This window comes from Bombina bombina, chromosome 2 (assembly GCF_027579735.1).
Source record: "Bombina bombina isolate aBomBom1 chromosome 2, aBomBom1.pri, whole genome shotgun sequence".
In the NCBI taxonomy this organism is placed as follows: Eukaryota; Metazoa; Chordata; class Amphibia; order Anura; family Bombinatoridae; genus Bombina; species Bombina bombina.
The window spans coordinates 1,002,146,657-1,002,168,603 of record NC_069500.1 but is presented as its reverse complement, the minus strand read 5'-3'; the positions used below and the strand labels follow the sequence as shown (position 1 = coordinate 1,002,168,603).

The following is a 21,947-nucleotide window of genomic DNA, read 5'->3' as shown; positions in this document are numbered from 1 at the left end:
TATTAATTATGCTATAGGATTCACACACAAATTTATATATATATATATATATATATATATATATAGACACACATATATATAGAATACAACAGAAGTGAGTAATACCATGTGTAATTTCATTTAAATGTCGAATGATTCAAAATTGTATCACCTTAACTTGAACAGTAGGGCATTTGCTCTTTTGTACAGAGTAGATTTACTATATTAAAAGTACAGGCACCACAGTAGGAACTGTAAGTTTCTCCTTTGGGGTCTGTATTTTCAACAAAGTCTTTATAAAGTTTTGGTTTTTGATTGTTCATAAGAGGAAATAATCTTCTTGTCAACTTAGAAATGAAGCAATTATTGAAAGGTGATATAATTCTGAGTCAGTTGACAAGTGATATTGCACAGGGGTGTACTTACATCTCTTTTATACATTTCCCACCAAGCAGTCTAGATCATTAATGTTGGTGAGCAGTATGAAGTATGTTTTATTTGTGTAGCAGGTAGCACTCGTATTACAAGTTAAAAGTAATATGTTTTTGCTCGTGCACTAACCCGAGGCTCGCAAAAAGCCAAATTTCGATTCTCTCGCACGCATTAAAGTATTCCCTCATAGAAGTCAATGAAGAAAAAAAATGTAAAAACCTAATACCCTACTCGTCCCTAAACCGACCTCATATTCTCACGTGCTCTAACCTGATATGAAAATATGAATATTTTACATTCCAATGTTCTTCACATAGAAGAATATGTTCTATTTATTCATAAATTCATATTTCTACAAATATCTGAGGTATTTTTGTACAATATATATCTATACCTATATATCTATATGATTATATATAGGTATATATATATATATAGGAATATCTATTTAGAAATACATAAAAACATATTCTGCTATGTGCAGAACATTGGAATGGGAAATATTTACAGTAAATACACATTATAACACTTTATAAAAAAATTTATATTGCATAAATATGCCTTTATATAGGAAAATATGTATATACAGCGCCTACACATGTATTAACACAAACTCTCAAAAGAGAACCCTAACTGACTCAAAACTAATAACAATATTACAAGTGTAGGGAGCGCCAACATAGGCTAAAGTGACCAGTGTGTATATTTAAAATTAAAACTTAACATTTATTATGATGCAAAGCATTTGGGTACCCAATATAGGTCAATAATGCAGCCAATATAAATAATAGATATAGTGCAGATATTGTGAAATTATGAATCCTAAAAAAAAAAACAATGAGAATATTATTAAATGTAAAAATGTCTGTAAGAAGTGTCCTCCGTAGTAGTGTCCGGAGATTATTTGTCCCCAAAAGATAATATCCTGAAGTAGTGTCCCACAAAAATATGTGTGATAAAAATAAAAAATAATGAAAAATAAAAAATAAATAATAAAAAATAAAATAAAAATGAGAAAAATGAAAAGAAATGTTGACAGTAAAAAATTTGTGTGGTATCTCAAACGTATCTCAAAATGTTCGATTACCTGTAGAAATAAAAAAATCACATAGTGCAAATATTGCAAAGTAAAACTAATAGCCCTACTATGAAATCAAGCTTACCCTTTTTATTTCTACAGGTAATCAAACATACTTTTTGGATACCACAGACTTTTTACTGTCGGAATTTTTTTTTATTTTTTAATTTTTATTTATTTTTTATTTTTATCACACATATATTTTTGGGGGACACTACTTCAGGATATTATCTTTTGGGGACAAATGATCTTCAGGCACTACCAAGGAGGCCACCCTCTTAAGACATTTTTTACAATTGATAATATTGTCATTGTTTTTTTCAGGATTCAAAATTTCACAATATCTGCACTATATGTATTATTTATATTGGCTGTATTATTGACCTATATAGGGTAAAAATAAATGTTAAGTTTTAATTTTAAATATAAACACTGGTTTTATATATATACATTTATATATATATATATATATATATATATATATATATATATATACAGACATGTATATGTCTGTATCTCAATTTAACACCTGAGACCTTATAACTTGTTTGTATAATTTTTTTTCATTTTTTTTTATTAGATGGTGTTATTATGAATTTAAGTGTACTTTGTACTGTATTTGTGACGTGTTTTTTGTTTTGTTTTGCAAAACAGTAAACCAGAGCTCTGAGGATGCAGTAATCATTCTAGAGTAACTCACTATTGCACACATACGTTTACATTTCCTTTCAACTTGTAAGACCAGCGCAATAACTGATTTGGGCAAACACTCACATAAAGACCCTTTTCGCTTGCGTGTAACTGTTATAATGCTACTCATAATCTGGCCCTTAATTAGTTAAAAATAGCTTGATTTCCCTTTAAATATAATTCAATCCTCTACACTAGTAGTGTTTTTATATAGAACCAGTAAAACAATGGTTTGATTTGTACACTACACTGTTTTGTTTATTTTTTTACATATTCTGTTTCTTATAATTCGTGTCTTTATTTAGTTTTTAGCTAGTGTTGAGAAATTGTTTATGCTCTTCTGGACAGGTATTAAACAACAACATTTTAAAAATGTATGCACAATCTGCAATTATTGGAAGGCTGTAATTTAAAAGGAAGGTAGGACAGGTAACAATGCTTTCACTCATAATTGTTAACGGTTAAATATTCTAAGAATTTGTTAACAATATTTCGATAATATAGTAATACATAACGTCTGCTCTGTGAACAATGATTATTAATTATCATATTATTGTATTAAAGCCAATTATCTGTTTAATGCAAAAAAGGTGATTGATACAAACTTGTTTTAAAAACGTCATTATCAATTTTCTAGATTTAAAAAAAAAAATGTTTCTTACCAGCCAGCAAACATCCCCACTTCCCCAGGCAGATGCATCTACGGATCATTTCAGAAGACTAATTCTGCTTAGCTCTCTTTTGAAACATTGTCTTTTTATAGGAAGATGTGCTGTGTTATGGCACAAAGGAAACTAGCTAAATTAGTCATCAAAAAAGAAGGAAGTTTCCACAGGACATTTGCGTGCTAACATTAAAGAGCTCTAGTTAGAGCGTATCACTTTTGCATTATTTTTAATACCTAGTTTAACACCTAGTAAACTAAATACAGTTGCTGATTGAAAGTTCTCTACCACTCCCAAGTGGGACTTTATCTATGATTTTAAAATATTTTGCACTGGATGACACGTAGGTCACATTTACATAGTTGCCATTTTTTCCAGCAGCTGTTAATCATTAAAAGTGTTGTTTTATGGGTTACCGTCTATTGGCAGTTTACATACGGCTAGATTACGAGTTTTTGTCGGTAAGGCTGTGCGGTGCTAACGAGCCTTTTTTTCTCACCGCTCCCTTAAGACAACGCTGGTATTATGAGTTTTCTGCAAGCCAGCGTTAGCCTCAGAAAAGTGAGCGTTGAGCAAAATTTAGCTCCACATCTCACTGTAATACCAGCGCTGCTTACGGTAGCGGTGAGCTGGCTAAACATGCTTGTGCACGATTTCCCCATAGGAAACAATGGGGCTGAGCCGGCTGAAAAAAAACCTAACACCTGCAAAAAAAGCAGCGTTCATTGATTTCAATGGGGAAAGGAATTTTATGTCTACACCTAACACCCTAACATGAACCCCAAGTCTAAACACCCTTAATCTTACACTTATTAACCCCTTAAATTAAATTTACCTGTAAAATAAACCCTAACCTAAGTTACAATTACACCTAACACTACACTATAATTAAATAAATTACCTAAACTACCTACAATTAATTACAATTAAATTAAATAAACTAAATTACGAAGAAAACCACTAAATTACAGAAAATAAAAAAGAAATTACAATTTTTTAAAACTAATTACACCTAATTTAATCCCCCTAATAAAATAAAAAAGCCCCCCTAATAAAATTAAAAAGCCCCCCTAATAAAATAAAAAAGCCCCCCAAAATAATAAAATTCCCTACCCTATACTAAATTGCAAATAGCCCTTAAAAGGGCTTTTTGCGGGGCATTGCCCCAAAGTAATCAGCTCTTTTACCTGTAAAAAAAAATACAATACCCCCCCAACATTAAAACCCACCACCCACACACCCAACCCTACTCTAAAACCCACACTACCCCTACCTTAAACCATCTTCACCCAGCCGGGCACAAGTCTTCACCCGATCTGGCCAGAAGAGGACATCCAGACCGGCTGAAGTCTTCATCCAGGCGGCATCTTCTATCTTTGTATTTATATTTGTAATTTAGTATAGGGTAGGGAATTTTATTATTTTGGGGGTCTTTTTTATTTTATTAGGGGGATTAGATTAGGTGTAATTAGTTTAAAAATTTGTAATTTCTTTTTTATTTTCTGTAATTTAGTGGGGGGGGTTTCCGTAACTTAGTTTATTTTATTTAATTGTAATTAATTGTAGGTAGTTTAGGTAATTAATTTAATTATAGTGTAGTGTTAGGTGTAATTGTAACTTAGGTTAGGGTTTATTTTACAGGTAAATGTGTACTTATTTTAACTAGGTAGTTGTTAAATAGTTAATAACTATTGTACCTAGTTAAAATAAATACAAATTTGCCTGTAAAATAAATATAAACCCTAAGCTAGACTATTATATAACTATTAGTTATATTGTAGCTAGCTTATGGTTTATTTTATAGGTAAGTATTTAGTTTTAAATAGGAATAATTTAGTTAATGATAGTAATTGTATTTCGTTTTATTTAAATTATATTTAAGTTAGGGGGGTGTTAGGGTTAGGGTTAGACTTAGGTTTAGGGGTTAATAAATTTAATATAGTAGCGGCGACGTTGGGGGTGGCAGATTAGGGGTTAATAAATGTAGGTAGGTGTCGGCGATGTTAGGGCAGGCAGATTAGGGGTTAATAAAATGTAACTAGTGTTTGCGAGGCGGGAGTGCGGCGGTTTAGGGGTGAATATATTTATTAAAGTGGCAGCGATGTCCGGTCGGCAGATTAGGGGTTAAACATTTTAGTTAAGTTTTTGCGATGTGGGGGGGGCTCGGTTTAGGGGTTAATAGGTAGTTTATGGGTGTTAGTGTACTTTTAGCACTTTAGTTAAGAGTTTTATGTTACGGCGTTAGCCCATAAAACTCTTAATACTGACTTTTAAATGCAGTAGGAGTCTGGACAGGGGAGGGTCTACCGCTCATTTTTTCCAGCAATCATAATACCGGCGTTAGGAAAATCCCATTAAAAAGATAGGATACGCAATTGACATAAGGGGATTTGCGGTATGCTAAAATCGTGGGAAAAAAGTGAGCGGTACACCTGTACCTGCCAGACTCGTAATACCAGCGGGCATTAAAAAGCAGCGCTCAACGCTGCTTTTTAAGGCTAACGCAAGACTCGTAATCTAGCCGATAGTAAATATCGGCAAATGTTTAGTATTATCATCTCCTGTTGACATCATTGGGAACCAATAAATTAGGTTATTTAGGATGTTGAAAAATAGAAATCAGAAGTGCTACAACAATTAAATAAATAAAGAGGAAACAAACAGAGGCGCCGCCTTGCGCAATATCATCAAGGTTAGGAGACGGTAGTAAAAAATATATATCCTATTCATGTGATATAATGCACACAATTGTGCTTAGAATGTAGGCCGATGCTTCTGAGCCGCTCGGCTGACTCCCCTCACAATGGCAATAAACACGTCCCACGGAGGTAACAACTGTTATGCAGGCAGCCCGCTAGATGGTCCAGTGGATCTCAGCGTCCTTACCAGTGGTGCCCGATACCAAAAAGCTCCTATATAGCAATAAAGATAAAGGCCAGGACCAGAAGCAGGAAATGACCCAAAGGGAGATAGCGGTAGATTAAAATCATTTATTAAGGGGCGTGTCCGAGCATCGACAAAGATCGCTGCTATTTGATTACGGTCCATAGATAGGGACAGATAGATCTGCTGTTTTTTTCTACTAAGAGCTACAAATTTCAACCTGTTTATAGGAAATATGTTATAGATCATTTACGGAACGTATCTAAGAGAGTTTCATACGTTTCTGACGATTGGCAGAACGGAGTTGAGAAGGTACGCAACAGAGGCCTGGGAACCGCTTGTACCTCTCTCCACCCCCCATTAATCTGACAAGTCAGAGTGTCCAGCCAGTTGTGCTGAAGCGAATTATAAGATTGAGCCTGCGGATTCAGCTTTACTAGAGATACTATAAGGTCTCTTTCATGAGCACTTTGCACGGCTTGAACAAAGTCTTCTAGAAGCATGGGAGGAGACTGCCACTCTGGAGAAAGGGGGAGATACTTTCGACACCCTAGGAAGCATCACACAGAACCTACAAGCGACTAGTCCTATCGGAGATAGTGCTAAAGCGGTTGAGACATTTTTTACACGGCACTCAGCACTGGTTGAACTGGTATGTAGGCTGGTTAGATATCGGGATCGCTAGCCTGGCAAATGAATTCAGGCTTCTTAGAGCTGGAATAGGATAAGCGCGCTGTAGAGACTGCTCTATAATACTCAGCATTTAGTTATGATGTATGTTCCAGTAGAAGCGTTTTAAAGGGACAGCTTTATACTGTCCTCTATTTGGATCCTTTTTCTGGCCTAGTAGAGACATTTTCTATACATGGAGATACAGGTTTTATGGCTCCAATAGCCTGGACTGTACAGTGATTTATCTACTTATATTTAGTGCTAGTGGATCCTAACCCTTATGTTTTAAATTGCGGATAGTGTGCTATTCATTTAGTGACTCTATGTCTATATTTATGCCATTTCTAAAATGTGTGTGATTACCCAGAAAGGACTGCTATGTAACCCATTAAGATGTATATATTTTTTTTTTTTCAGGAAAGCTAATTGTCAAGTTTTGTTTTAGGGTAGCCGAATTCTGCCATTACTGTATTGCTGTATATTTGTATTCTACTTTATTTTATTCTATGACCCATTCCACACCACTGTATGCCTAGGTCTTGGAGGCGTGCTATCAGCGGCCGAGGTGGCACGTCTGTAATATTTTTTTATTGTGGTTATATATTTTGGCCCCTCATATTATCGCCATACTAGGTGTCTCTAAGTGTAGACAATTGGTTGTACATATGCATGAGGGTCTAGATATATATGTGTGGGGTATATGTATTAATGATTTGAGCTATTACACCCAGAAGTTATATGCTGATGTTATGAAATTGTACTAATGGTGTTCAAGGTACTCTACTTATTGTAATCACAGTGCATTTTTTTTTCTTTTTAATAGTTATATTTGCACCTTACTGGTAAAACAATACAACTCCAGCTAGTTACTATAAACAGATACCATGTTTAAATTCCCGGATGGCCTATTAGGACCCTATATGTTACCTTAGATGTATGTAGAATTTATGTATTTTAAGAGACCCCCTCCTTTGTAACCTTGGGTGCAAGACCAACGGGCACTATTGTATAATTCTTCTAGGTACTTTGCTCTAGAATGCCAATTTTCAAACCCTCTCTCCCCCCTTCTTATTGCCCCTCACATATTGTTGGTACTGATATTACTTGCTTCATACTGTCTATGTCTCTTTATTTTTCTTCAAATGATTACCTAATTAAGATATACATGTAAGCTTTAGTGCTGTGAGAAAGAACTACACAAGGTCCTAAGCTTATAGTAGTACTTACTTTTTTTGTGTTTTTCTTTTTTTTTCATACTAGGATTCATAGTGCTCCTATTTAAGTCTATTTGTGCAAATACAGATACAAGGGCTTAAATATGGCCCTATATGTTACATGATAACTTTACATATATACGGACAACTATTTTCACTAGGGCTCTAAAGTTGGCCCTATTTGTTAACTTGAAATCCTGAGGTTGGTAGTATTATGGTTTTCCTTAGTCTATGAACAGTACTGTATATTGCTATTGTTTGCCCTTACAGGTTGAGGGCCTTTGCGATTGTTTTTTTTCTGTATTGTTTTATTTTTAACCTCAATAAAAAATTATAAAAATAAAAAAAATAATTTATTAAAATTCACAGCAACACGTTTCTCGGTGGCCCATGCTATTTCATCAGGCTGTGACAGACCCTTTGCTGAACTTGGAAGATTGAGACTTATTTTTGTGTGTATTTTCTCTATCTTATCTTTATTTTGTTTGATTTCCCAGATTTACCTCCATTTATTGGGATCTAGCACCCCCTTTATTGTGGATTTTTATCCTCATTTCTCAACAAATAAATTATACTTCAGTGTATGAGACACTACTCAAAACATCACTAAGGATTTAAGAAAGTTGTTAGATAATGCTCTCAAATGTGGCCTTATCAGTAAGAAGTTGAGTTCTTAACACCAAAACATCCAGTAGCACCAGTATTTTACATTGTAACCAAAATCCCTTAGAGCCCGGAAAATCCTCCAAATAGTTGCCAGTATAGGCTCTATGTTAAATCCAGCTGCACATTTTTTAAATACAATTTTGTCCCCTCTATTGGTCAAAGGGAAGTCTTACATCAAAGACACTTTGGGGCATATTTATAAATGTGCGAGCAGACATGATACGAATTAGCATATCATATCCACTGCACATCGCTTCACATTGATAAATGCAGACAGCATACGCTGTTGGCATTTATCATTGCACCAGCAGTTCTTGTAAACTGCTGGTGCAATGCCACCCCCTGCAGATTCTAGCAGGGGGTGTCAATCAACCCGATCATATTGGATTGGGTTGATTTCTGTCCGCCACCTCAGAGCAGGCGGACAAGTTATGGAGCAGTGGTCTTTAGACCGCTGCTTCATAACTTCTATTTCTGGCGAGCCTTAAGGCTTGCCGGAAACAAGGGGCCTCAAGCTCCATACGGATGTTATTCTGTCTACTTGGAAAGTTACTAGCTTGTATACGGAGATTCCTTATCAAGTGGGCATCTCTAGTATTAAAAAGGTACTTAAAAGGAATTATTCTTACAATGAAGAACATATTGCTTTCTTGGAAGATTTACTTGAACTCATTTTAATGGGAAAGTACTTTGTCTTTGGTGGTAAATTTTACTTGCAGAAAACTGGGACAGCGATAGGGGTCCAATGTGGTCCCATCTTGTGCTTGTTTGGTCATGGGCTTGGTAGAGGACAAAGTAGTATACACCCATTTCCTTTTTCAAAAAACATTGTCTTGCATGGCTCTGCTACATAGATGATTTATTCATCCTGTGGTGGGGCCAGTCAGACACTTTGTATCAGATGAAAGACCATAAAGAAAGAAAAGTACCTTTTTTCAAATTCAGTGCTAAACATGACATATCAAATTGAGTACTTAGACACTATGGTAATGAAACAAGATGGATGTTTAAAAACAGATCTATATGTTAAACCCATGGATAGTAATATGTTTTTACAAAGGATGAGTTTTCACCTCCCTAGAATCTTTAAAAGTGTGCCCAAAAAGTGTGCCAAACCCTCAATTGATGCGTATTGAAAGATGTGACAGATCTAGTAAGAAAGAGTAAGGAAAAAACAAAACAAATGGTGGATACATTTGTTAGGAAAGGTTATGAACACAAAGAATTGCAGGAAATAAGAGACACTATACATACAGATACACAGGCTAAGGGGAAAAATACTGACAGGTTATCTTTTGTCAGTACATATGACACCTTGAGTAACCTGATATTTGGAATTATTAAGAGAAACTGGTATATTTTACAGGATGCACGCCCTGATATTAAAGAATTTGCCTATATGCTGAGGGCTTCATACCAAAAAGGTAATACTAATGGCAGATGCTTCACACATGCTAATATAAATCCTGTCAATAAGGATGGCACTTTGCTGTTTGGCCAACCCAGACTTTCCCGTTTTTGGACTGTGCACAATGTCATAGTGTCATCAAGGGAGGAGGAATTTCTCACTCATACACAGGTAAAAAATAATAATATTTCTGGATATTATACATGGAATTTAACTTACATTGTATATGCTTTGACATGCCCCTGTGGCCTTTTATATATTAGGGAGAGGACCCAAAACATAAAAGACTGTAGATGTAAGCATAAGTTCACAGTTAGAAATCCCAAAACTGCAAATTTACCAGTGCCGGCATATTTTTTTAGAAAAAAGGGATCAGGCTAATCTACTGAGGTTTATGGTGATAGATCGATCCCATATATAAACTAGGGGTAGGGATAGATTTCAAGACTGGCTGAACAAAAATACCAAATGAATATGGAAATTGGACACTACGTATCCAAAGGGCCTGAATTTGAGCTATTATGCCTTTTATTATTTAATGCTGACCGACAAGTTGTAATTGGTATTTTAGATGTATAATTGATCCCTTTTCTTCGAGGGATTCATTTGATTAAGTGAGCCCTCTAGGTGCTGTTTTATGGGAATGCTGCGGAATCTGTTGGCTCTCTACAAATAACCGATAATAATAATGGGTTTAAAAGTTTGAATATTTTAATGTTGCATTAGCTTGATAAAGGAGCAGGAACTCCAAAACATTTTTCTATGTTTAACCTACAATAAAGTTCTTCACTTTTGTTTAAAAGTTTGGAAAGTGACCTCATCTGATTTGTTGGATTACACGACGGTTTGGGGAAGACCCTGAGTGTGGGCACCATGTGATATGTTACTTCCTCTGATTAGAGTTGGTGTGAACTGTGTTTTGCCTACGTATGTGAAGTTAATAGACATATAAAGCCTTGATAAAGTACATGCTATTGCATTTTTTTTTTTTTATTTATAACCAATAAAGGGTACAATAATACAAATTATATCATCCAGCCACCTCGCAGGGTGAGTTAAAAGGCAGAAATAACAGTACAATAACTTGAGGTATCATAAATTGTCATATATAAGCAGATAAAGAGCTCAGTTGAAATATGAACTTTGAAAGTTTTCAATTAATTAATGGTTGTTTTAACAGATGTGTTTGTACCACAGTATTGGGATTTTTTTATATTATTAAACTTAACATAAAAACAGATACAAATTTTTTTTTTTAACTAAACAAAACATATTAACTCTAGAACATCATGGACACCTGGTAATACAATTTTTCTGCATCCTGTTTTTACATGGGTAAAATGAGTTATATCTATTCTTTTTCTTTGAGTCATACTAAGGGGCCTATTTAAGAACGTGCACATCGATAAATGCAGACAGTATACGCATTATATCGGGTTGATTTCCGGCGATGTCTATCCACCACCTCAGAGCAGGCGGACAGGTAATGGAGCAGTGGTCTTTAGACTGCTGCTTAATAAATTGTGTTTTCGACGAGCCTGAAGGCTCGCCAGAAACACAGGTCATCAAGCTCTGTTCGGAGTTTGATCATTCGGCCCCAAAATGCAAAATCATCAATGCTAAATTGCAGCAAATCAAGCACAACATTATGCTGTTATAACATCTAAAATATGCAATTATTGTTTGCTATTCATTGATATGAATTAAGGCATAGATTAGTAAATTGAGTTAGGTATTAAATCTCCACTATGCATAGAGAATACGTAAGCTGTGTAGTAGAATGTTAAGACTTTATAGTTTCCAGTCAAAGTATGTTACATTATGAAAATCAATTACTTAGTGACCTACACTCATGAAGAAGTCAGCCTAAGTAGGGCATTTGCAGTGTTGCATTGTTTCCTAGTTCCATGCTAAATTTCAAACTAATTATAAATTGCAAGCAAAATTGGTCATATTGATTTAAAGTCATAATATATTATGATATCTTTTGATAATCATAGCTATAATAAACTGGCATCATCAGTATTAATCACGTGGTATAACATGGTTTTCAATATAATAAACTATCAAATTGAGGTTACCAGGTCCACACAAAATCTAAACAACAGTGATAAAAGTGAATGACAAAATGCCAATTATTAAAGTGAGTGACAAAATGACATACGCTAAAAACATTTTTAGGATTTAACCTAAGATGTATTGAATACAGATATTATGATCCCTATCCATAAGTCAGATTGCTGTGACTCTATGTAAACTTTTAAGTGAGTGTAGACTATGCACTGACTATTATGTCCGGCCCAATGTAACATTGCAGAACACCATTGCTTCAGTATAGTATCAACACGTAATGCACTATAGAATTGATGTGGAGCTAAGGGAACCCTGTCCAGGGTGTGTAGAGATTTGTGATATTAATCTCTGGAGGCCAACTAATCAAAGTGAACATATTAAGTTAAACAACTATTGTAAAGCGTGTTTCTTTCCATGCATTGCTGCAAATACTGTGAGAGCGGAAGCTCCACGTGCACGTCTCCTGGTTAAGCTGTATGAGATTCAGGCCCAGAGTAAATACATTTTAAGGATTTTTAGTGTATATTTTAATTGAGTAAGGACTCTATTATCTCGATATATTAGTCTTAGCTAGAATAGATGTGTATGGTGATAAACATAAATGGATCATTGTCACAATATAGTACCTGATAGCACCTACCATGAGATTGATGTGCGATTTAGGGAATACTGGTTAGGATTCTTGGGGAATTGTAATAGCAAGAGCCCTAGACCTAGGTGTAGTTCTTTCTCTGTGTTGCTTTAAGTGCTGAAAATGTGTAGGTTTACAGTAGGTTTACCTCTGAAAAATACATGCTGCAACATTAGGCACCGACCCACCAAATGCAGTGTTATTAACGGCATACAGCATTTGTGTCCAAAGTATGACATTCATTTAGTGTTTATATGTAGTTTTCTTGTAGTGGGTACGCCAGAGACACACGCACTGTACAGTGAAGGTTTGACAGTGCCCACATAAACCGCCACAATAAAAAAATTAATATCCAACTATTTACAAGATAAATTTACAAGGTGTATGAAAAAAAAAAGAAAAAGAAAAAAAACACATCTTGATAGTAAACAAAAATAGAAATGAACCATTTCTGTAGTGTAAAGTATACCCCATGGGATTGATGCATAGCTAAAGTAATATCGGTTGAAGTTCATGGGGAGTTGTGAGATGATATCTTTAAAGTCAAACCATCAGAATGGGACTACCTTAGATGCAGCCAACATCTGTGGATATCTCCAATCAGCAAGAGTTCCATTTTCTGATTAGCCGATTCCGCTCCGGTTTGAGGCAAGCTGGCAATACGGCAGACGCATATGTGAAATCGGTAAGGCTCCATTAGTTTGAGTGGTTCTGCGGTCTCCCTGCCTGATTTGCTGCAATCAAAGTCTGCTCCACTTCACTCCAGGAGCAGGGATAAGTTGTTTAGATATTCTATGCGAATAGCAGTCATGGTGGTCCGTTATACTTGGTGCTGGGTAGGTATTGTAAGCCGAGTAACCTCCCAATTGCTTTTGTAGAATTATAGGAGTTGTAGGCAATTCTCTCCCAACTGTGTGGTTCGGCTGAGGTAAGCGCCAAAGATGGGGCGAAGAAAGCAGAGAATTCATCCCTGAATCCAGAGGCTGTATATCGGGGATGGTGAGTGGCCGCATTGTCCTAAAGTGGTCTGCAGTATCATTCATTTCTTGTCTTTCCTCCTCTAGCCCAGGGTGAATCTGTGTCATAGTTGTAGTAGCCGTTTCGTGATATGGTAGTTGTGGCAGATGTTGGCGTTTAACAGGTAAAGGTGGAGATCTATGCGCCGGTGTCAAAGCCAGCAGACGCTGCATGGCTGTTTCCAAATTAGTGAGCACTGGGAGTAGTAGCATTTCCAAGGCAGAAAGTATGTCTCACCTCTGGCAATCTTTCATTAGAATAGCAGTAACAATTAGTGTAGTATCAGAGGCTCTGTGTAAAGTGTAGTAGGTTTCTATACACTTCGGAGCACCTAACCTGCGGTTTCTGCGTCACTGAAAATGGCACTGTTTCAAAAGATCAGTCCAGTTTAAGGGCCCTCCTGGGGCAAGGGTGGTGATATTTCCCTTTGCAAAATATATAGGCGATCGGCCCACCGTTTAGATACAGTGTCCAACAAGCTAAAGCAGCGGGGATGCGGTAGCTATGGGTTTTTAAGCTAAGTTATTAGGAGTCTTCATGGAGCACTTCAGCCATGCTACCGCTTGTTAGTCCCGCCCAACATAAGTCCACATGCTATTGCTTTTTAACAAAACATTGGCTCTTTAATGTGTTCCATGGCTAAATCATCACATCGGATATATGTCTTAAATTTTTAGGATATGAAAATGTTTGACAACCTCTAGACATCATCACTCATTAAGTTTCCTACTCTCTGTGGTGACGTAGCTCACAGATTTTATCCCTGAAAAATTCACATAGCTGGTTTTAAAATCCCTTCTCCCCAGATACACCTTTGTCTCTTATCTAGCTGTTTAAAGACACTCCCATTAGCCTTTGACTAGCATGTGATAGGCCAGACACTTTTGAATTGAGAATAAAATTGGGAAACCAAAACTCTCTCTCTACTTTCTCCCTCTCTTGCTGAAGATGGCTGATATTGGACACACTGGAGAATTTGGCTAAGTATATTCCTAGGATAAAATTCTGTGGAGCACAAGTTGGAGCTATCCTAGTAGTATGGTTTTCCCCCTCCCCAAATGTCTTAAGCGTGGATTAACCTTGGTCTGATATGCATGTATAAAACACTTGACTTATCTACATCTGTTTGTTCGAAGCTTATGAAACACTATAAGCAAACATAGTGGTGATTTTTTTGCTGGATGCTATATGTGTATATAGAGCTAGGAATGTCATATGTAGATATATCAGTCCTAAGAATGGTACCTAGGACCCCATGTTCTCTATGAATATTTTACTTTCCTATCTATAGAACCCATTACCACGCACTTATATCAAGCCAAAATGAGCAAGTAGATGGTATCTGCATTTTAATCTTGTAGTGATGCCTGCGTGACTACTCTACGGCTAGATTTAGAGTTTTGTCGGTAAGGACCCGCGTAGCTAGCGCTGGCTTTTTTCTGGCCGCACCATAAAAATAACTCTGGTATTGAGAGTCCACAGAAAGGCTGCGTTAGGCTCCAAAAAAGGAGCGTAGAGCATATTTAACGCAACTGCAACTCTCGATACCAGAGTTGCTTACGGACGCGGCCAGCTTCAAAAACGTGCTCGTGCACGATTCCCCAATAGGAAACAATGGGGCTGTTTGAGCTGAAAAAAAACCTAACACCTGCAAAAAAGCCGCGTTCAGCTCCTAACGCAGCCCCATTGTTTGCTATGGGGAAACACTTCCTACGTCTGCACCTAACACTCTAACATGTACCCCGAGTCTTAACACCCCTAACCTTACACTTATTAACCCCTATTCTGCCTCCCCCGCTATCGCTGACCCCTGTATATTATTTTTAACCCCTAATCTGCTGCTCCGTAAACCGCCGCTTCTTACATTATCCCTATGTACCCCTAATCTGCTGCCCCTAACACCGCCGACCCCTATATTATATTTATTAACCCCTAATCTGCCCCCCACAACGTCGCCTCCACCTGCCTACACTTATTAACCCCTAATCTGCCGACCGGACCTGAGCGCTACTATAATAAAGTTATTAACCCCTAATCCACCTCACTAACCCTATAATAAATAGTATTAACCCCTAATCTGCCCTCCCTAACATCTCCGACACCTAACTTCAATTATTAACCCCTAATCTGCCGACTGGAGTTTACCGCTATTCTAATAAATGTATTAACCCCTAAAGCTAAGTCTAACCCTAACACTAACACCCCCCCTAAGTTAAATATAATTTACATCTAACGAAATTAATTATCTCTTATTAAATAAATTATTCCTATTTAAAGCTAAATACTTACCTGTAAAATAAATCCTAATATAGCTACACTATAAATTATAATTATATTATAGCTATTTTAGGATTAATATTTATTTTACAGGTAACTTTGTAATTATTTTAACCAGGTACAATAGCTATTAAATAGTTAATAACTATTTAATAGTTACCTAGTTAAAATAATAACAAAATTACCTGTAAAATAAATCCTAACCTAAGTTACAATTAAACCTAACACTACACTATCATTAAATTAATTAAATAAAATATCTACAATTACCTACAATTAAACCTAACACTACACTATCAATACATTAATTAAATACAAAATCTACAAATAACTTCAATGAAATAAACTAACTAAAGTACAAAAAATAAAAAAGAACTAAGTTACAAAAAATAAAAAAATATTTACAAACATAAGGAAAATCTTACAACAATTTTAAACTAATTACACCTACTCTAAGCCCCCTAATAAAATAACAAAGCCCCCCAAAATAAAAAATGCCCTACCCTATTCTAAATTACTAAAGTTCAAAGCTCTTTTACCTTACCAGCCCTGAACAGGGCCCTTTGCGGGGCATGCCCCAAAGAATTCAGCTCTTTTGCCTGTAAAAAAAAAATACAATACCCCCCCCAACATTACAACCCACCACCCACATACCCCTAATCTAACCCAAACCCCCCTTAAATAAACCTAACACTAAGCCCCTGAAGATCATCCTACCTTGTCTTCACCATACCAGGTTCACCGATCCGTCCAGGCTCCAAAATCTTCATCCAACCCAAGCGGGGGCTGGCGATCCATCATCCGGCGGCTGAAGAGGTCCAGAAGAGGCTCCAAAGTCTTCATCCTATCCGGGAAGAAGAGTAGATCTGGACCGGCAACCATCATCTTCCAAGCGGCATCTTCTATCTTCATCCGATGAGGACCGGCTCCATCCTGAAGACCTCCACCGCGGACCCATCTTCATCCGGCGACGTCCAACTGAAGAATGACGGTTCCTTTAAGGGACGTCATCCAATTAAGGTAGGAATATTCTGATTGGCTGATGGAATCAGCCAATCAGAATCAAGTTCAATCCGATTGGCTGATCCAATCAACCAATGAGATTAAGCTCGCATTCTATTGGCTGTTCCAATCAGCCAATAGAATGCGAGCTCAATCTGATTGGCTGATTGGATCAGCCAATCGGATTGATCTTGATTTTGATTGGCTGATTCCATCAGCCAATCAGAATATTCCTACCTTAATTCCGATTGGCTGATAGAATCCTATCAGCCAATTGGAATTCGAGGGACGCCATCTTGGATGACGTCCCTTAAAGGAACCGTCATTCTTCAGTTGGACGTCGCCGGATGAAGATGGGTCCGCGGTGGAGGTCTTCAGGATGGAGCCGGTCCTCATCGGATGAAGATAGAAGATGCCGCTTGGAAGATGATGGTTGCCGGTCCGGATCTACTCTTCTTCCCGGATAGGATGAAGACTTTGGAGCCTCTTCTGGACCTCTTCAGCCGCCGGATGATGGATCGCCAGCCCCCGCTTGGGTTGGATGAAGATTTTGGAGCCAGGACGGATCGGTGAACCTGGTATGGTGAAGACAAGGTAGGATGATCTTCAGGGGCTTAGTGTTAGGTTTATTTAAGGGGGGTTTGGGTTAGATTAGGGGTATGTGGGTGGTGGGTTGTAATGTTGGGGGGGGGTATTGTATGCTTTTTTTACAGGCAAAAGAGCTGAACTTCTTGGGGCATGCCCCGCAAAGGGCCCTGTTCAGGGCTGGTAAGGTAAAAGAGCTTTTAACTTTAGTAATTTAGAATAGGGTAGGGCATTTTTTATTTTGGGGGGCTTTGTTATTTTATTAGGGGGCTTAGAGTAGGTGTAATTAGTTTAAAATTGTTGTAAGATTTTCCTTATGTTTGTAAAATATTTTTTTATTTTTTGTAACTTAGTTCTTTTTTATTTTTTGTACTTTAGTTAGTTTATTTCATTGTATTTATTTGTAGGAATTGTATTTAATTTATTTATTGATAGTGTAGTGTTAGGTTTAATTGTAGATAATTATAGGTATTTTATTTAATTAATTTATTGATAGTGTAGTGTTAGGTATAATTGTAACTTAGGTTAGGATTTATTTTACAGGTATATTTGTAATTATTTTAACTATTTTAGCTATTAAATAGTTCTTAACTATTTAATAGCTATTGTACCTGGTTAAAATAATTACAAAGTTACCTGTAAAATAAATATAAATCCTAAAATAGCTATAATATAATTATAATTTATATTGTAGCTATATTAGGGTTTATTTTACAGGTAAGTATTTATCTTTAAATAGGAATAATTTATTTAATAAGAGTTAATTAATTTCGTTAGATTAAAATTATATTTAATTTAGGGGGGTATTAGTGTTAGGGTTAGACTTAGCTTTAGGGGTTAATACATTTATTAGAATAGCGGTGAGCTCCAGTCGGCAGATTAGGGGTTAATAATTGAAGTTAGGTGTCGGCGATGTTAGGGAGGGCAGATTAGGGGTTAATACTATTTATTATAGGGTTAGTGAGGCGGATTAGGGGTTAATAACTTTATTATAGTAGCGCTCAGGTCCGCTCGGCAGATTAGGGGTTAATAAGTGTAGGCAGGTGGAGGCGACATTGAGGGGGGCAGATTAGGGGTTAATAAATATAATATAGGGGTCGGCGGTGTTAGGGGCAGCAGATTAGGGGTACATAGCTATAATGTAGGTGGCGGCTCTTTGCGGTCGGCAGATTAGGGGTTAATTATTGTAGGTAGCTGGCTGCGACGTTGTGGGGGGCAGGTTAGGGGTTAATAAATATAATATAGGGGTCGGCGGTGTTAGGGGCAGCAGATTAGGGGTACATAAGGATAACGTAAGTAGCGGCGCTTTGCGGTCGGCAGATTAGGGGTTAATTATTGTAGGTAGCTGGCTGCGACGTTGTGGGGGGCAGGTTAGGGGTTAATAAATATAATATAGGGGTCGGCGTTGTTAGGGGCAGCAGATTAGGGGTACATAAGGATAACGTAGGTGGCGGTCGGCAGATTAGGGGTTAAAAAATTTAATCGAGTGTCGGCGATGTGGGGGGGCCTCGGTTTAGGGGTACATAGGTAGTTTATGGGTGTTAGTGTACTTTAGAGCACAGTAGTTAAGAGCTTTATAAACCGGCGTTAGCCCAGAAAGCTCTTAACTCCTGACTTTTTTCTGCGGCTGGAGTTTTGTCGTTAGATTTCTAACGCTCACTTCAGCCACGACTCTAAATACCGGAGTTAGAAAAATCCCATTGAAAAGATAGGATACGCAATTGACGTAAGGGGATCTGCGGTATGGAAAAGTCGCGGCTGAAAAGTGAACGTTAGACCCTTTTTTGAGTGACTCCAAATACCGGAGGTAGCCTAAAACCAGCGTTAGGAGCCTCTAACGCTGGTTTTCACGGCTACCGCCAAACTCCAAATCTAGGCCCAAGTTTTTTTGCATAATACTACTAGCACAAGAGGTTAATTCTATTTATTGTATAGAGCTTCTGCTCCTCAGAAACATACACCTTTGTTATGCTCCTACTTTTGCAATGTTGTTCACACACTTTTTAAGTTGAACTTGAGCAGTTCTCTTGTATCTTGAGAGAATTTGTTGTTAATATAAATTTTTAATAGTAGTTACAATTTACAAGGCTCCAAGAGTGACCTGATAACTTGCTAAAAAATACAAAATTAAGGTCACTATTGTTTCATTTTCTTTTTATATGATCGACGCATAGCACTTCAGCTGTATTACCAATGATTACAAGCAATATTTTCTTTTAATTATGGATAGCTTCTAAGGAATGTGATTGTCTAAAATTATTTAATGGCAAATATGCCCTTGGTACCAAATGTATATGTTGCATTTTCTGTTTTTTGGAATGGGCGATCGTATAAGCAATGTAACTGTGCAGATGTATTTTATTGTGATTTTATGTATGTTATGTCATGTATAAACCTCAATAAAAAATAAAACAAAAAATAAATTTTGTATGCAGATCTTTTGAAATCTTTTGGGGCCCTGGACAAAACAAAATAGAGGGCCCCCTCAGTCCTGCACCTTTATTCAACTCCCCCTGCATGCCCTGCCCCCTATATGGTCCACCCTGTCCCAACATTCAGTGTTACCTATATAAAGAATAACAATATATATTGCACCTCCTGATGCCATAAACACTTGTTCATAAACTAAATACTAATGTACATTGCACCTTCTCATACCCTAACCGTGACAATGTGGGCCCCCCCGCTAAATAAAAGCGTGGGGTCCTGGGTTAGTGGCCCTCTAGTCATACCTAAAGGGCAGGGCTGGGTATATACTATGTGTATATTTAAAGGGACATGAAATTGAACATTTTTCTTTCATGATTCAGTTAAATAATTACATTTTTAACAACTTTCTGATTTACTTAATTTTTTTTACATGGGTAAGCCAATACTAGGAGGTATATATGTGCAGCCACCAATCAGCAGCTCCTGAGCCTACCAAGGTATGCTTTTCCACAAAGGGTACCAAAAGAACAAAACAAATTAGATTATCTAAGATATAAGTAAACTGGAACATTTTAAAAATTGTATGCTTTCTCTCAGTGATGAAAGAAACAAATTTGGGTTTTATGTCACTTTAATGTGCATTTAAAGAAATGCAGACTGCTTACATTGTGGAAACATTTTATAGTAAAACATTTCTTAGATTTTAGTTTGTTTGTATGTGACTGTCTGTTATGCTTTTTCTAATATAAACATTTGTAATAATTATAAAAAAGGTACATTTCAAAGCGAAAAAAAGTTGTGTTTTGCTAATGAAAGCAAGAAAATTATACACCATTAAATAAGTTCTCATTCAAATCACAACTCCAAAAAAAGTTCCACTAAAATAATTTGATTAAACTTGTTTAAGAGAACTCCATTAATGGATGTTACTATAAATGGCAATGTGGTTAGCACTTCTTTTTTTGCAGAGGATGACGTTTCACTGACATTATCAAATCTAAAAGGAGAAAGCCTGTGTGTTCAGATAAAATAAGGATTTTAAGAGATTTTAATCGGTTTTAGCTGTGTAATTAGCTAGTTTGTCTATCTGCATTGTCACATGGGGTCTCCACGTCAGCCACACTCCTAGGTCTTTAAACAGACAAGGGTGGTGTAGGTATTTTACTTTCCTCTCCCTCTCAAAGCAATATTCAACAAATACACCTTATCTCTTTCCTCACATTTTATTCCTTCAAAACCCACATGATTTACTTATTCCCTCCCCTCTCTATGGCCTAGATTTGGAGTTTGGCGTTAGCCGTGAAAACCAGCGTTAGAGGCTCCTAACGCTGGTTTTAGGCTACCGCCGGTGTTTGGAGTCACTCAAAATAGGGTCTAACGCTCACTTTTCAGCCGCGACTTTTCCATACCGCAGATCCCCTTACGTAAATTGCGTATCCTATCTTTTCAATGGGATCTTTCTAACTCCGGTATTTAGAGTCGTGTCTGAAGTGAGCGTTAGAATTCTAACGACAAAACTCCAGCCGCAGGAAAAAAGTCAGTAGTTAAGAGCTTTCTGGGCTAACGCCGGTTTATAAAGCTCTTAACTACTGTGCTCTAAAGTACACTAACACCCATAAACTACCTATGTACCCCTAAACCGAGGACCCCCCACATCGCCACAACTCGATTAAATTTTTTTAACCCCTAATCTGCCGACCGCCACCTACGTTATACTTATGTACCCCTAATCTGCTGCCCCTAACACCGCCGACCCCTGTATTATATTTATTAACCCCTAACCTGCCCCCCACAACGTCGCCTCCACCTACCTACACTTATTAACCCCTAATCTGCCGACCGCAAAGCGCCGCCACCTACGTTATCCTTATGTACCCCTAATCTGCTGCCCCTAACACCGCCGACCCCTAAGTTAAATATAATTTACATCTAACGAAATTAATTAACTCTTATTAAATAAATTATTCCTATTTAAAGATAAATACTTACCTGTAAAATAAATCCTAATATAGCTACAATATAAATTATAATTATATTATAGCTATTTTAGGATTTATATTTATTTTACAGGTAACTTTGTATTTATTTTAACCAGGTACAATAGCTATTAAATAGTTAATAACTATTTAATAGCTACCTAGTTAAAATAATTACAAAATTACCTGTAAAATAAATCCTAACCTAAGTTACAATTAAACCTAACACTACACTATCAATAAATTAATTAAATAAACTACCTACAATT

General features: G+C 36.7%; 1 protein-coding gene across 1 annotated transcript in view; it reads right to left on the bottom strand.

The window, feature by feature from the left end:
• Positions 1-2,894, bottom strand: part of LOC128649974 (uncharacterized) — a 38,585-nt gene extending 35,691 nt beyond the window's left edge. Inside the window, exon 1 of the mRNA XM_053703563.1 lies at positions 2,842-2,894. Coding sequence (XP_053559538.1) covers positions 2,842-2,890 — 49 coding nt within the window. The 5' untranslated portion in view covers positions 2,891-2,894. The remainder of the gene's footprint in view (positions 1-2,841) is intronic.
• Positions 2,895-21,947: the final 19,053 nt, after the last annotated feature.